Here is a 14,402-nt window from a genome sequence, read left to right as displayed (position 1 = left end):
AAAAAGGTGCTGATAGTGACATAAAGGTAAGAAAGCAGAATGTAATAATAGCAGAACAAGGGTAGCATTGTGTTAAAGAACAATCTGGAATAAGTAACAGGTAACCCTGTAGGGATGGGATGGGGTGGGGGGAGGGGTGCGGTGGTGGGGGAAAAAAGGGATAGAAAATGGGATAGAAGGGGGGATAAAAAAGGTCATAAAACTACAGGTAAATGAATACAAGTAAAAATAAGTGGATAAAAACAAATGAATGTAGAAAAAAGGGGATTAAAAAAAGGGGGTTGAGAATGAAGGAGAGAGTTCATGGTCTGAAGCTGCTGAACTTAATGTTAAGTCCAGAAGGCTGTTAAGTGCCTAATCGGAAGATGAGGTGCTATTCCTACAGTGTGTGCCGGGCTTCACTGGAACATTGTGGCAGGCCAAGGGCGGACATGTGGGCATGAGAGCAGGGTAGTGTGCTGAAATGGCAAGCGACCGGAAGGTCTGGGTCATGCTTGCAGACAGACCGGAGGTGTTCCACAAAGCGGTCACCCAGTCTGCATTTGGTTCCCCCGATGTAGAGCAGACCACGTTGGGAGCAGCGGATGAATTGAAGGGGGTGCAAGTGAAGCACTGCTTCACCTGAAAGGAGTGTTTGGGCCCTTGGACGGTGAGGAGGTAAAGGGGAGCGGTTACACCTTCTGCGATTTCATGGGAAGGAAATGAGACGTTGGGGTGACAGAGGAGTGGACAAGGGTGTCCTGGAGGGAACGGTCCCTATGGAGTGCTGAACCGGGGTGGGGTGGGGGGGATGATTTGTTTGGTGGTGGCATCATGCTGGAGTTGGCAGAAATGTCGGGGATGATCCTTTGAATGCAGAGGCTGGTGGGGTGAAAAGGGGAGGCCCTGTTATGGTTCTGGGAGGGAGAGGAAGGTGTGAGGACAGAGGCGTGGGAGATGGGTCGGCCACAGCTGAGGGCCCTGTCAACCACAGGTGGAGGGGGGGAGAACCTTGGTTAAGGATGAAGGAAGACATGTCAGAAGTGCCGTTTTGGAAAGGAGCATCATCAGAACAGATGTGACAGAGGCAAAGGAACTGAGAGAATGGAGTCCTTACAGGAAGCAGGGTGTGAGGAACTGTAGTTGAGGTATCTGTGGAGTCGGTGGACTTGTAATGAATATTGGTGGAGAGTCTATTGCCAGAAATGGAGACAGAGAGGTCAAGGAAGGGAATGGAAGTGTCAGAGATGGACCATATGAAGGTGATAGAGGGGTGGAAATTGGATGCAAAATTGATACATTTATCCAGATCCAGATGAGAGCATGAAGCGGCACCGAAACTGTCATCGATATACCGAAAAAATAATTGTGGGGAGGGGGCCTGAGTAGGACTGGAACAAGGAATGTTCCACATGCTCCTTTAAGAGACAGGCATAACTGGGACCCCATGCGGGTACCCAGAGCCACACCTTTTATTTGGCAAGTTTAAGGAGAAATTGATCAGTGAGAGAACAAGTTCAGCCAGACAGGGGAGAGTGGTGGTGGCTGGGAATTGTTCAGGCTTCTGTTCAAGGAAGAAGTGGAGAGCCCTCAGACCATCCTGGTGGGGGGTAGAGGTGTAGAGGGATTAAACATCCATGGCGAAGAGGAGGCAGTTAGGGCCAGGGAACTGGAAATTGTTGATCTGACGTAAGGCATCAGAGGAATCGCAGATGTAGGTGAAATGAGACTGGACAAGGGGAGAGAGAACGGAGTCAAGATAAGAAGAAATGAGTTCCGTGGGGCAGGAACAGGCTGACACGATCAGTCTACTGGCTACCGGGACAGTCTTGTTTGTGGATTTTGGGAAGGAGGTGGAAGTGGGCTGTCTAGGATTGGAAGACTATGAGGTTGAAAGCTGTGGAGGAAAGATCTCCAGAGAAGTTGAGGTCAGTGACAGTCCTGGAAACAATGGCTTGATGCTCGGTGGTGGGGGCATGGTCCGGGGGAGGTAGGTGAAGTGTCTGAGAGTTGGTGCTCAGCCTCTGCGAGGTAGAGGTCAGTATGCCAGACAACAACAGAACCACCCTTGTCAGCAGGATTGATAACAAAGTCAGGATTGGACCTAAGAGAACAGAGTGCAACAAGTTCAGGAGGAGAAAGGTTAGAATGAGTGAGAGGAACAGAGAAATTGAGACGGCCAATGTCACGCCAACAGTTCTTAATGAAAAGATCAAGAGGCCAGGGGGAGGGTCCAGGTGGAGGGAGAATACTGGAAGCGGGTGAAAGGATCCGTGGAATGAGGGGAGGACTCCTGCCCAAAGAAGTGAGCACGGAGACGAAGGCAGCGGAAAAAGAGTTCAGCATCATGCCGAGCCCAAAATTCATTGAGATGAGGGCGTAAGGGTATGAAACTGAATCCTTTGCTGAGTACAGAATGTTCAGCATCAGAAAGAAGGTCAGAGGGTATAGTGAATACAGAGCAAGGGCTGGGATTAGAAGACAGGATGGGGTCAGAGGGATAGGAAGGGGTGGATGGTCCTGGATATGCATTGGTATCAATAAGTTGTTGGAGCTTGCGTCCCTTGGCATCTGAAAGGAAGCGGAATAGTTTCTTGTTAAGGCGTCCGATGAGACAGAGAAAAAATAAAACTGGAGACAAAGACAGCTTTGAGATAGGATGAGTCGATGCTGCTGGAGGGAGAGGTCAAGTGTGTTAATATGGTGGTGCATGGCACTGAGCATGGATCTCAGGATGCGGCGAGAACAGCAGTCTGAGGAATGTTGTATGTCCCGGAGATACCTGTAATCCTGGGTGGATTCAAAACATGAGGGATGGAGCTTCAGTTGGAAAACTGAAGTTCCATAGAATAGTACATAAACTGCTTGAAACTCTATCATTGGAGATGTCTCCTGGTTTACCAGTAGAGATTGTCTCCCCAACCGGTGTAAAAATAAAAGCTGCTTGACATTTGAATGAAAGGCCCTGAGTCAAGTGGTGGTTTAAAATACTCCACAACAACACAAAGATAGGTAGCAAAGTATGTTGTGAAGAGGACATGAGGAGGTTGCAGATGGAAATAGATAGGTTGAGTGAATGGGCAAAGATCTGGCAAATGGAGTTTAATGAGGGAAAATGTGAAGTTGTTCACTTTGGCAGGAAGAACAAAAGAGCAGAGTATTATTTAAATGGAGAACAGCTGCATAATTCTGAGGTGCAGAGGGATCTAGGTGTTCCAGTACAAGTCACAAAAAGTTAGCATGCAGGTACAATAAGTAATTAAGAAGGCTAATGGAACACTATCCTTTATTACGAGAGCAATTGAACATAGAAGTAAAGATATTATGCTTCAGTTATACAGGGTATTGGTGAGACCACATCTCGAATATTGTGTGCAGTTTTGGTCTCCTTATTTAAGGAAGTGTGTAAATACATTGGAAGCGTTCAGAGGAGGTTTACTGGATTGATACCTGGAATGAAAGGGTTGTCTTTTGAGGAAAGGTTGGACAGATTGGGCTTGTTTCCACTGGAGTTTAGAAGAGTGAGGGGTGATTTGATTGAAGTATACAAGATCCTGAACGGCCTTGAGAAGGTGGACGTCGAAAGGATGTTTCTTCTTGTGGGTGAGTCCAGAACTAGGGGGCACTGTTTTAAAATTAGGGGTCACCCTTTTAGGCCAGCGATGCCGAGTAATTTTTTCTCTGAGGGTTGTGCAACTTTGGAAGGCAGTGGAGGCGGGGTCATTGAATATTTTTAAGGCAGATGTAGATAGATTTTTGTTAGGCAAGGGAATCAAAAGTTATTGGTTGTAGATGGGAATGTGGAAATCAAAACACAGGAAGATCTTGTTGATCTTATTGAATGGCGGAGCAGGCTCGAGGGGCCGTATGGTCTACTGTTCCTATTTCTTATGTTTTTATGTTCTGTCAAGGAACTGTTCAAAAGCTGTCCAGCTGTCAAAGCTGTCAAGGAAGTGTGAAACCTGTCAAAGCTGTCAAAGATATCCAGGAAATGTCAACCCTGTCAATGCTGGCTGCGAAGTGTCAAACCTGCCAAAGCCATCTAGGAAGCATCAAACCTGCCAAGGCTATCCAGGAAGCGTCAAATGTATCCAGGAAATGTCAAAGCTGTCAAAAGTTATCCAGGAAGTGTCAAAGCTGCCAAGGAACTGTCCAAGGATAGAAGGTGAGGTGGCATGGAGGGGTTAAGGACAAAGGGTGGTGGTTGGGTGGCATGGCTTATCATGAGTTGGCAATGAGTTGGCAGTAAGTTGGCATAGGGGAATGAGGACCATGAGGGATGGGTAGAGGAGCAGTAAGCTGGCATACTGGGTATGGGGGACATAGTGGGTGGATGAAGTTGGCACAGTGGTTATAGGGGCCATGAGGACGGTGGGGGGCATTGGTTGGCATGGATGGGGCATAAGGAGTGTATAGGAGGGTGAGAGGGTTGAGGGTTGGAGGGATGGTTTTTGTCTTACTATTTTAAAAAATGTAATTAAACACAGTGCCAGAGAACAGAGGCAGGCCTTGTACCCATCCCGCCTCCGCACTTGGCAGCTTGAGCATTTGTTCCGGGGTTGCCCGTCCCGACACCTGTTCCAGCCCAAACTCCCTGACCAAAAATCCGAGCTGTGGACAGACATTTTTAAAGGTCAGGTTCACCAAGCAGAGAAATCTCCCAACTCGGTGAACCCAAACAGTGGACGCAAGTCCGGGCCCTGGTCTCCCCACAAGTGGAAACATCCTCCCAGTATCCATCCCATCAGGTCCCCTCAGGATCTTATATGTTTCAATAGATCACCTCTCATTCTTCTAAATTCCAATGGATATAGGCCCAACCTGCTCAACCTTTCCTGATAAGATACCGCCTTCATCCCAAGAGTTAGTTGAGTGAGCCCTCTCTGAACTGCCTTGAATGCAGTTATAGCTTTTTCAAATAAGAAAAACAAAATTGTACACAGTACTCCAGATGTGGTCTCACCAAGGCCCTGTACAGCTGCAGTAAAGCATCCTTATTTCCATATTCCATTCCCCTTGCAATTAACACTAACATTCCACTTGCCTTCCTAATCACTTGCTGTACTTGCATACTAACCTTATGTGATTCATGTACCAGGACACCCAGCTCTGTACCAGCAAGTTCTGAAATCTCTCCCAATTTAAATAGTGTACTACTTTTTTATTCCTCTGGCCAAAATGGACAAGTTCACATTTTCCTACATTATATTCTATCTGCCAAATTTCTGCCCACTCACTTAACATATTTATCCCATTGTCGACTCTTTACTTCCTCTTGACAACTTACTTTCCTACCTATCTTGGTGTCATCAGCAAATGTAGCTACCATACATTCAGTCCCTTCATCCAAGTCATTGATATAGTCTGTAAATAATTCAGGCACCAGCACTGATCCCTGCAGCGCTTTACTTGTCACATCTTGCCAACTGAAAAAGGCTATTTTTCCCTTCTCTCTGCTTCCTGTTAGCTAACCAATCTTTTATCTATGCTATATGTTACTCCCTACACCATGTGCTCTTATCTTTTGCAGTAAGCTCTGATGCGGAACCTTATCAAATGTCTTTTGGAAATCCAATTAGACCTAGAGGATCCCCTTTATCCACCTTGCTTGTAATGTTATGAAAGAACGGTAATAAATTAGTTAAACATGATTTTCCTCTCACAAAACCATGTTGACTCTGCCTGATCCTATTACTATTTTCTAAGTATCCTGCTATCACCTCCTTAATAATGGATTCTAGCAATTTCGCTATGACAGATGTTAGGCTAACTGATGTATAGTTGCCTGCTTTCTGTCTCACTCTTTTCTTGAATAAAGGTGTTACATTTGCTATTTTTCAATCTGCAGGGACCCTTCCAGAATCTAAGGAATTTTGGAAGATTATAGCCAATCTGCTGCTCCTTGGTTGGCTCTGGAATATGCTGCTCTAAGAAATTATCCTGAATACACTCTATGAACTTATTTTCCAAGCTGCCTTTGCCAATCTGATTTGCCCAATCTCCATGTAAATTAAAGTCACCCATGATTATTGCGGTACCTTTCCTACCTGCCCCATTTATTTCTTCCCATATATTCTGTTCTACTGTGTAATTTAGGGGGCCTATAAGCTACTCCCACAAATGACCTCTTAGCTTTTCTATTTCATATCGCGACCCAAACTTGTTCTTCTGAACTAAGGCCAACTCTGGCTACTGTTCTAATGACATTCTTAAATAATGGATCTACCCCACCACCTTTTTGAAAGGTCAAATACCCTTCAATATTTACATCCTAGCTTTGGTCACCTTACAACCATTTCTCTGAAATAGCTATCAGGTCATAAGTAATTATCTCTATCTGTGCTAACAATTCATCCATTTTGTAACAAATGTTGCACGCATTCAGATACAAAGCCTTTAACTGTGACTTTTTACCATTTTTGCCTAAAGTGCTAGTGCAAGTTTCTATACTCTGTCCCTTCCTGCCACACTCTGGTTATCACCACCCAAATCTAATGTCCCATATGCCACTATCAACATCCCTGGGTATGTTCTGTCCCACCAGCAGACAGACCCAGCAAAGTGGTATATGGGAGGGAGTTGCCTTGGGAGTCCTCATCATCGGCTCTGGACACCATGAAGTCTCATGGCAATTAGGTCAAACATGGGCAAGGAAACCTCCAGCTGATTACCACGTGCTGCCCTCCCTCAGCTGATGAATCAGTGCTCCTCCATGTTGAACATCACTTGGAGGAAGCACTGAGGGTGGCAAGGGCGCAGAATGTACTTTGGATGGGGGACTTCAAAGTCCAATACCAAGAGTGGCTCGGTAGCACTGTTACTGACCGAGCTGGCCGAGTTCTAAAGGACATAGCTGCTAAGGCTGGGTCTGCAGCCGGTGGTGAGGGAACCAAGAGGGAAAAACTTGACCTCATCCTCACCAACCTGCCTGCCACAAATACAGCTGTCCATGGCAGTGTCAGTAGGAGTGACCACTGCACAGTCGTTGTGGAGATGAAGTCCTGCCTTCACATTGAGGATACCCTCCATTGTGTTGTGTGGCACTACCACTGTGTGAAATGCGATAGATTTCAAATAGATATAGCAACTCAACACTGGGCATCCATGAGGCGCTGTGGGCCATCAGCAGAAGAACTGTACTCAACCACAATCAGTAACCTCATGTCCTCCCCCATTCTACCATTACCATCAAGCCAGGGGATCAACCCTGATTCAATGAACAGCACAGGAGGGCATGCCAGGAGCAGCACCAAGCATGCCTAAAAATGAGGTATCAACCTGGTGAAACTATAAAACAAGACTACTTTCATACCAATCAGCATAAGCAGCAAGACATAGAAAGAGCTAAGTGATCCCACAACCAATGGATCAGATCTAAGCTCTGCAGTCCTGCCACATCCAATTGTGAATGGTGGTGGACAATTAAATTAAATAACTCACTGGAGGCGGAGGCTCCACAAATATCCCCATCATCAATGATGGAGGAGCCCAGCACAGCAGTGCAAAAGATAGGGCTGAAGCATTTGCTACAATCTTCAGCCAGAAGTGCTGAGTGGATGATCCATCTTGGCCTCCATCGGAGGTCCCCAGCATCACAGATACCAGTCTTCAGTCAATTCGATTCACTCCACATGATATCAAGAAACAGCTGAAGGCACTGGATAGTGCAAAGGCTATGGGGCCTGACAAAATTCTGGCAATAGTACTGAAGACTTGTGCTGCAGAACTTACTGCAACAGCTTGGCTATGGACGCAGCATGGCTGCAACACTAGCATCTACCCGACTATGTGGAAAATTGCCCAGGTACATCCTGTACACAAAAAAGCAGGACAAATCCAATCTGGTCAATCCCTATCAGTCTACTCTCCATCATTAGTAAAGTAATGGAAGAGGTCATCAACAGTGCTATCAAACGGCACTTGCTTGGCATTAACCTGCTCACTGACGCCCAGTTTGGGTTCCACCAGGGCCACTCAGCTCCTGATCTCATTACAGCCTTGGTTTAAGCAGGAACAAAAGATCTGAACTCCAGAGGTGAGGTGAGAGTGACTGCCCTTGACATCAAGGCAGCATTTGGCTGAGTGTGGCATCAAGGAGCCCTAGCAAAACTGGAGTCAATGGGAATCAGGGGAAAGCTCTCCGCTGGGTGGAGTCATACCTAGCACAAAGGAAGATAGTTGTGGTTGCTGGAGGTCAGTCATCTCAGCTCCAGGATATCACTGCAGGAGTTCCTCAGGGTAGTGTCCTAGGCTCAACCATCTTCAGCTGCTTCATCATAAGGTCAGAAGTGGGATGTTCGCTGATGATTGCACAATGTTCAACACCATTTGCAACTCCTCAGATTCTGAAGCAGTCTATGTCCAAATGCAGCAAGGCCTGGACAATATCCAGGATTGGGCTGTCAAGTGGCAAGTAACATTTGCGCCACACAAATGCCAGGCAATGACCATCTCCAATAAGAGAATCCAACCATCACCCCTTGATGTTCAATGGCATTACCATCACTGAATCCCCTACTATCAACATCCTGGGGGTTACCACTGACCAGAAACACAACTGGACTAGCCATTTAAATACTGTGGCTACAAGAGCAGGTCAGAGGCTAGTAATCCTGCAATGAGTTACTCAACTCCTGACTCCCCAAAGCCTGTCCACCATCTACAATGCACAAGTCAGGAGTGTGATGGAATACTCCCCACTTGCCTGGATGAGTGTAGCTCCCGCAATACTCAAGAAGCTTGACACCGTCCAGAACAAAGCAGTCCGCTAGATTGGCACCACATCCACAAACATTCACTCCCTCCACCACCGACGCACAGTAGCAGCAGTGTGTACCATCTACAAGATGCACTGCAGGTACTCACCAAGGCTCCTTAGACAGCACCTTCCAAACCCACGACCACTATCATCTAGAAGGACAAGGACAGCAGATAGATGGGACACCATTGCCTAGAAGTTCCACTCCAAGTCACTCACCATCCTGACTTGGAAATATATTGCCGCTCCTTCACTGTCACTGGGTCAAAATCCCGGAACTCCCTTCCTAACAGCACTGTGGGTGCACTTACACCACATGGACTGCAGCAGTTCAAGAAGGCAGCCTACCACCACCTTCTCAAGGGCAACTAGGGATGGGCAAAAAGGCTGGCTCAGTCAGGGAAGCCCACATCCCATGAATGAATAAGAAAAGATTGCTGCTTTGCTCTATCACCTCATTATATCCCTTTGATTTACCATATCTCCTCTCAAGTTATCCCTTCCGCCCACTATTTAGTTTAAGGTGGTCCCTACAGAAGTAAACAACTTTCAGATTGATAGTCTGATAAGAAAATCCTTGGGGGAGAGCAGAGGAGTGAAAAGTAAACCTTAATGTATAACATATGTAGTTATAAGATATAGTGTTAACTTACTTATATTGGCTTTGCGCAATTTGTTCTATATACAATAAAGTTTGTGTTTTGTTTAAAAAAAAGTGAAATCCTGTGACGCAGTTCTATTAGTTAAAACGAGGTGTTCAGATTTCTCTTTAAATGTTAACGGTCCCTAAACGGATTGTAACAAATTCCATACCTGTGAAGTTTTCATGCTGAGTGTATCAGATGATAATATTTTAAGCAAAATTTGAATGCATAAACATACATGTTTAAATTATACCGGCATAAGCATAATAGGCACACATTCCAGGATATTCATTTGCAGAATACTTAGCAGTTAAGAAACAGGATGGAACTTATATGGAGCTGTTAGAATTTTTAAATAGAGAACTAAGAGGAATAGTTGGTTAGAACATGGTCTAAAAAGAGCAAAGTTGGGTTGAAATCCCAATTTCCATTAATATATGAATTTAGGTCTTCTCTAGGTGACAACCAGTCATTCTCAGTTAAGTCATCAGATACAGTGCAAACTAAGATCAAATTTCAAGCGAAAGGAAGGAGGAAACTTCCACCCACCACCAAAATAAGAAGCTGCTCTGCACCACCTGGTGCCAAAGCAACATTAGTCAGACATTTTTATTTAAGGGTATTTTCTTATCGTGTGAAATACCGTGTGGGAATAAACAAACTACAAAAACACATCCAAACAAAACAAAAACAGAATATGACTCAAATTTCTAGGAGTTCAGTTTGAATACAACCTGGACAGATTAAATGGAAAACTCCAGTGTTAGTTTTGGCAGTAACTTCCAAAGGACAGAAGTTCACAGGGAACAAAAACTGACCACAACATGGAACTAAATGAATAATGTCAGAGATTGATAATTGCAGTGTGGAAATTAGAAAGATTAAAATAGTGCAGGAGTGGTGATTTTCAGACATTGTGCTGACGATACATTGTTGGGAGTCCAGGGAAAGCTCTGAACTGCATTTAACCTGTGCTATACCTGACCTGGGAGTGCTTAGAAAGAACAATGAGTGCAGACAGAAATCTGTTTAATTCTCCAACCTCACCAACCACAAATTTCTTTTGTGTTTGGGCTGTTAGGGGGAAGAGTGTGGGGGTAGGGTGGTTGGAATTAAAAAGAGCATATACCTTTAAATAAATATTAATAGTTTATGCTTAGAATTGTGTTATTTTACTATTTTTCTACTTTAAAAATTACAGGTAATATCAAAAGCATAGGGAGCACTCTTACGCAGCCCACATGAACAGCGCCAGTTACTATTCGTATTAGGCATAACTATAACTGCATTAAATCATCCATAAAACATGTGTATCAAACAAACAACAGAAGCAAAATAAACAGGATAAAGGAAAACACATATCACATCCTACAGAATTCTTTTATATCTTGACAACTTGATTTCCAGAGTACTCATGAACACAATTATTTTAATCATGATAAATGTGCTACCAGAAGTTCAAGGCTAGCCTTGAGGCAAAATATTGATACGCACCAACTGGTGGGCCAGCAGGCACAATGCACTTTTTCTCAACCCGAACAGCAGGTGGTGAATTAAGGTGCTTGGAGAGACCTTCTTGGAGAAGAGCCTGTACTTTATCTTCATTTATCCTGGGAAATGGAAGTACATGCACCCTCATATGTGAACCTTCAGTTGGTTTAGGCACTTTCTGAAAAGCCATGTGTGGATTTGGATTTTCCTACAGCAAATTTTTTCAAATGGAAAAACAGATAATTAAGTTTCAATCATTATGAACTGCACCTATAGACAGTGTAGAGGAGATCACCATGTGGAACTAAGCTGCAAAGTCTATCCCCTTATCGTACCTCATAGTAATGCAGGCCAAACCAGGAAGGGTAAAGAACACAATTTTTAAAAAAAAAAATAGATAACTCTTGAGCCAACACTTGGAAGGTTTTACTTGAAGTTGTTTGAAGGAAGCTACATGGAGGGAGTAATTTGCCAACATTCATCAAGGCATTACTACCTTGATTGAGCAGCTCTTTGGAATGCTGCTACCATTGACAGTTGCTTGATGAAAGAGATCAGCATGGATTTATGAAGGATGATTTATGTCTAATTTATCTCATCAAAGTTTTGAAAGAGTCGCTAACATGATGGATGGGGAAGCCCAACAGCTGCTGTATAAAAGGACTTTCCAAAGGTATTTGATAAAGAAATGAACAAAAATGAGAGCATACAGAATTGGAGTTAACATTGTGATATGGAAAGGTAGGAGACACCAAGTAGGGGTAAAGGGAACATTTTCTTGTTGGACAGATGTAACCAGTGGCATTCTTCAGCAATCTATTCTGGGGCCTCAGCTTTTCACCACATTTTTAATGGCTAGGATGGAAGAAGAGAGGAGATAATGTGAATACTCTCTATTTGAGTATAACAAAGACAGAGGTCAATAGATATTTGGGGTACTAAGGGAATTAAGGGATATGGGGATATTGAGAGAATGATCTAGTTGAATGGCTGAGCAGGCTTGCAGGGCCAAATGGCCTATTCCTGCTCCTACTTCTTCTGTTCATTGTATGACTATACTGACCACAAGAGTTACATTAATCCTTTTTTCTAAATCTGTAAATTCTAAAAGTTGTGCAATGTCTGAAGACATTGTTAGCAGGATTGTCGGTATCTGACATTAGGATAAATCTACCCCAGATAAATCAAAAAATGAAATTAACAGAAGACCAAGAATAAATCAACTCGAACTGAGCCAGTTGAAGCAAGCCTCAGTAGGTTAAGACTGAAGGACGACTTGGTGTCACAAAAATGCGATCATGTGAAAGTGTTGCTTTACCAACTTTTCAAAAAGCTAGAAGTTCCCAAAGGATAATCAAGGATTATTTTTTGAACTATGAACTGCAATATTCCATGATTTGCAGCAAAGGTATCACTAGAAATCACAAAATAACATGTCTTGAATATGATTGTTACCCATTATTTAGAAGATTTTATATGGATTGGGGGTAGGTTACAGGACAAAAAGAGGGCACTATGTAACAAATTTCTTAAGGAGAAGAACTTCTCAGGCAATTTATTTTGTCCCAAAGAGGAGTACAGCAATATTGCACTTTATGTCGAGGTTGAACAGACAAACATTGAAAGGTAGCTCAGATTCCAAATGATTCAACCATAAAACTTAACTTCTTTTCAATATAATTACTGCCTAATGTATATTGTCTTCTAGTGAGAAAAATAAGTTTGTGTGTACAATGTACTTAAAAAAAAAAGTTCCAATTCGCACAGTCTACCATTTAATTAACTGACCAATAACTCAAAGAAGGAGCATATTACCTTCCCTAAAAAATGACGAAGCTGCCCATTAAATTGACTGTTTTTTGTTTATTAGATTACTAAACATAACAGCAAATTTAAATTCCTGCCTTGGTGTTCAATTGAGCTTATCTCTACTTCTGGTCTAAGTTGTGTCAATTCTCATTTAAGTTAAATGCACTTCCTATTGGCGGAGTGAGAATGATGGCAGACGGAGAGAAGTTTGAGATTCAGGCAGTTCCAGTATCCCTGCTACAGGAAGCAGCAATGGGGCCTACTGAAGATTAGAGAAGAAAATATGCGTGTATTGATGGGATGGAGGAGAAGGAAAAAAATATACATTTAAAGTAATAACAAAATAAACATGAAACTTAATCTATACTAACAGATCTAAAGGTTTGTTTTCTCCCCCCACCATGAGGAAAGGTATTTGCACCACAATTGCTTGTATTCCACAAAAATTCAAGTAATGTCAAACTGCCTCTTACACTTTGGACAAGCCTGAAGAACTTCCAGGTAATTCTATACCAGCTTCAGACGTGGAAGAAAAATTGCAGCCTCATGAATTCACCTGGCCTCAATTTCAGTGATCATTATAAATAAATAAAAAAAAACCTACTGTTTTCAATAACGACAACTTTCATTTATACAGTGTCTTTAATGTAGTAAAACATCCGAAGTGGCTTCACAGGGGCGACTGGCGATGGTATTCCAGAGCTCAGGACTTAGACTGCTGCAGGCACAGGCGCTCATGTTGGAGTGATTAAAATCGAGGATGCACAAAAGGCTAGAGCTGGAAGAGAGCAGGGCTCTTAAAGGTTGGCAGGATTAGAGTAGGCAAAAGAGGTAGGGAGAGGTGAGGCCATCAAGGGGTTTGAAATCAAGGATATGAATTTTAAAGAGTCTTTAGCAGACCGGAACTGACAGACAACTGCCAGTTGTCTTTCTGTAACACATATTTAATGCACCTTCAGATCCCATCACAAACTCTGTTCTCCAGCAACTATCTGAGGCGGAACCACACTCTACCCACCGTGATGTTGTATTTGACACCAAAATGAGTTTCCAACCACATATCCACTGCATTACCTAGGCCAACTACTTTCACCTCTGCAGCATCACCCAACTCTGCCCCTGCTTCAGCTTATCGCCTGCTGAAACTCTGATCCATGGCTTTGCTATGGTCTAGACTTGACTATCCTAATGCTCTTCTAGCTGACTTCCCATCTTCCACCCGACATAAGCATGAGCTCATCCAAAAGTGTGCTACCTGAATCCTTCTAATTTGCACTGTCCAATTCACCAATCACCCCTGTGCTTATTGACGTACATTAGCTTTTGGTCTGTTCATTTTAAAATTCATGTCCTTGATTTCAAGTCCCTTGATGGCCTCACCTCTCCCTACCTCTGTTGCTTCCTTTATTCCTACAAACCTTCAAAAGAATTGCTCAAAATTTAAATTTATCAACCAAATGTATAGCCTTTACAGCATTTCCAATTGATTAAATATTAAAAAATTACATTTTGCATGTGAAATCATCTTTCATAAAACTATTCTATATAAAAAAGTGGATTTTTTTCCCACTGAGTTAATAATATAGAAGGACAGAATGCCATTGCTTCTCTCTTTATATTGGTACTGAAGTCTGCTGCAGTCGTTAAAAAATAAAAATTTTAAAATGTATTCCATTTAAAGTCATCCTTTATTTCTTTCATACTTGTTCTCTAATGGGTCA

The 14,402-nt window shown here is 43.2% G+C and overlaps 1 protein-coding gene across 2 annotated transcripts in view; it reads right to left on the bottom strand.

Moving 5' to 3' along the window:
* Positions 1-14,402, bottom strand: part of sbf2 (SET binding factor 2) — a 669,356-nt gene that overhangs the window by 271,775 nt on the left and 383,179 nt on the right. For both annotated transcript variants that reach the window (XM_078549182.1, XM_078549183.1), the window contains one exon: positions 10,876-11,080. In XM_078549182.1, coding sequence (XP_078405308.1) covers positions 10,876-11,080 — 205 coding nt within the window. The remainder of the gene's footprint in view (positions 1-10,875; positions 11,081-14,402) is intronic.

The sequence above is a fragment of the Cetorhinus maximus genome, chromosome 9 (assembly GCF_964194155.1).
Source record: "Cetorhinus maximus chromosome 9, sCetMax3.hap1.1, whole genome shotgun sequence".
NCBI classification, from domain to species: Eukaryota; Metazoa; Chordata; class Chondrichthyes; order Lamniformes; family Cetorhinidae; genus Cetorhinus; species Cetorhinus maximus.
The sequence above is the reverse complement of the archived record's forward strand: the minus strand, read 5'-3'. Positions and strand labels throughout refer to the sequence as shown.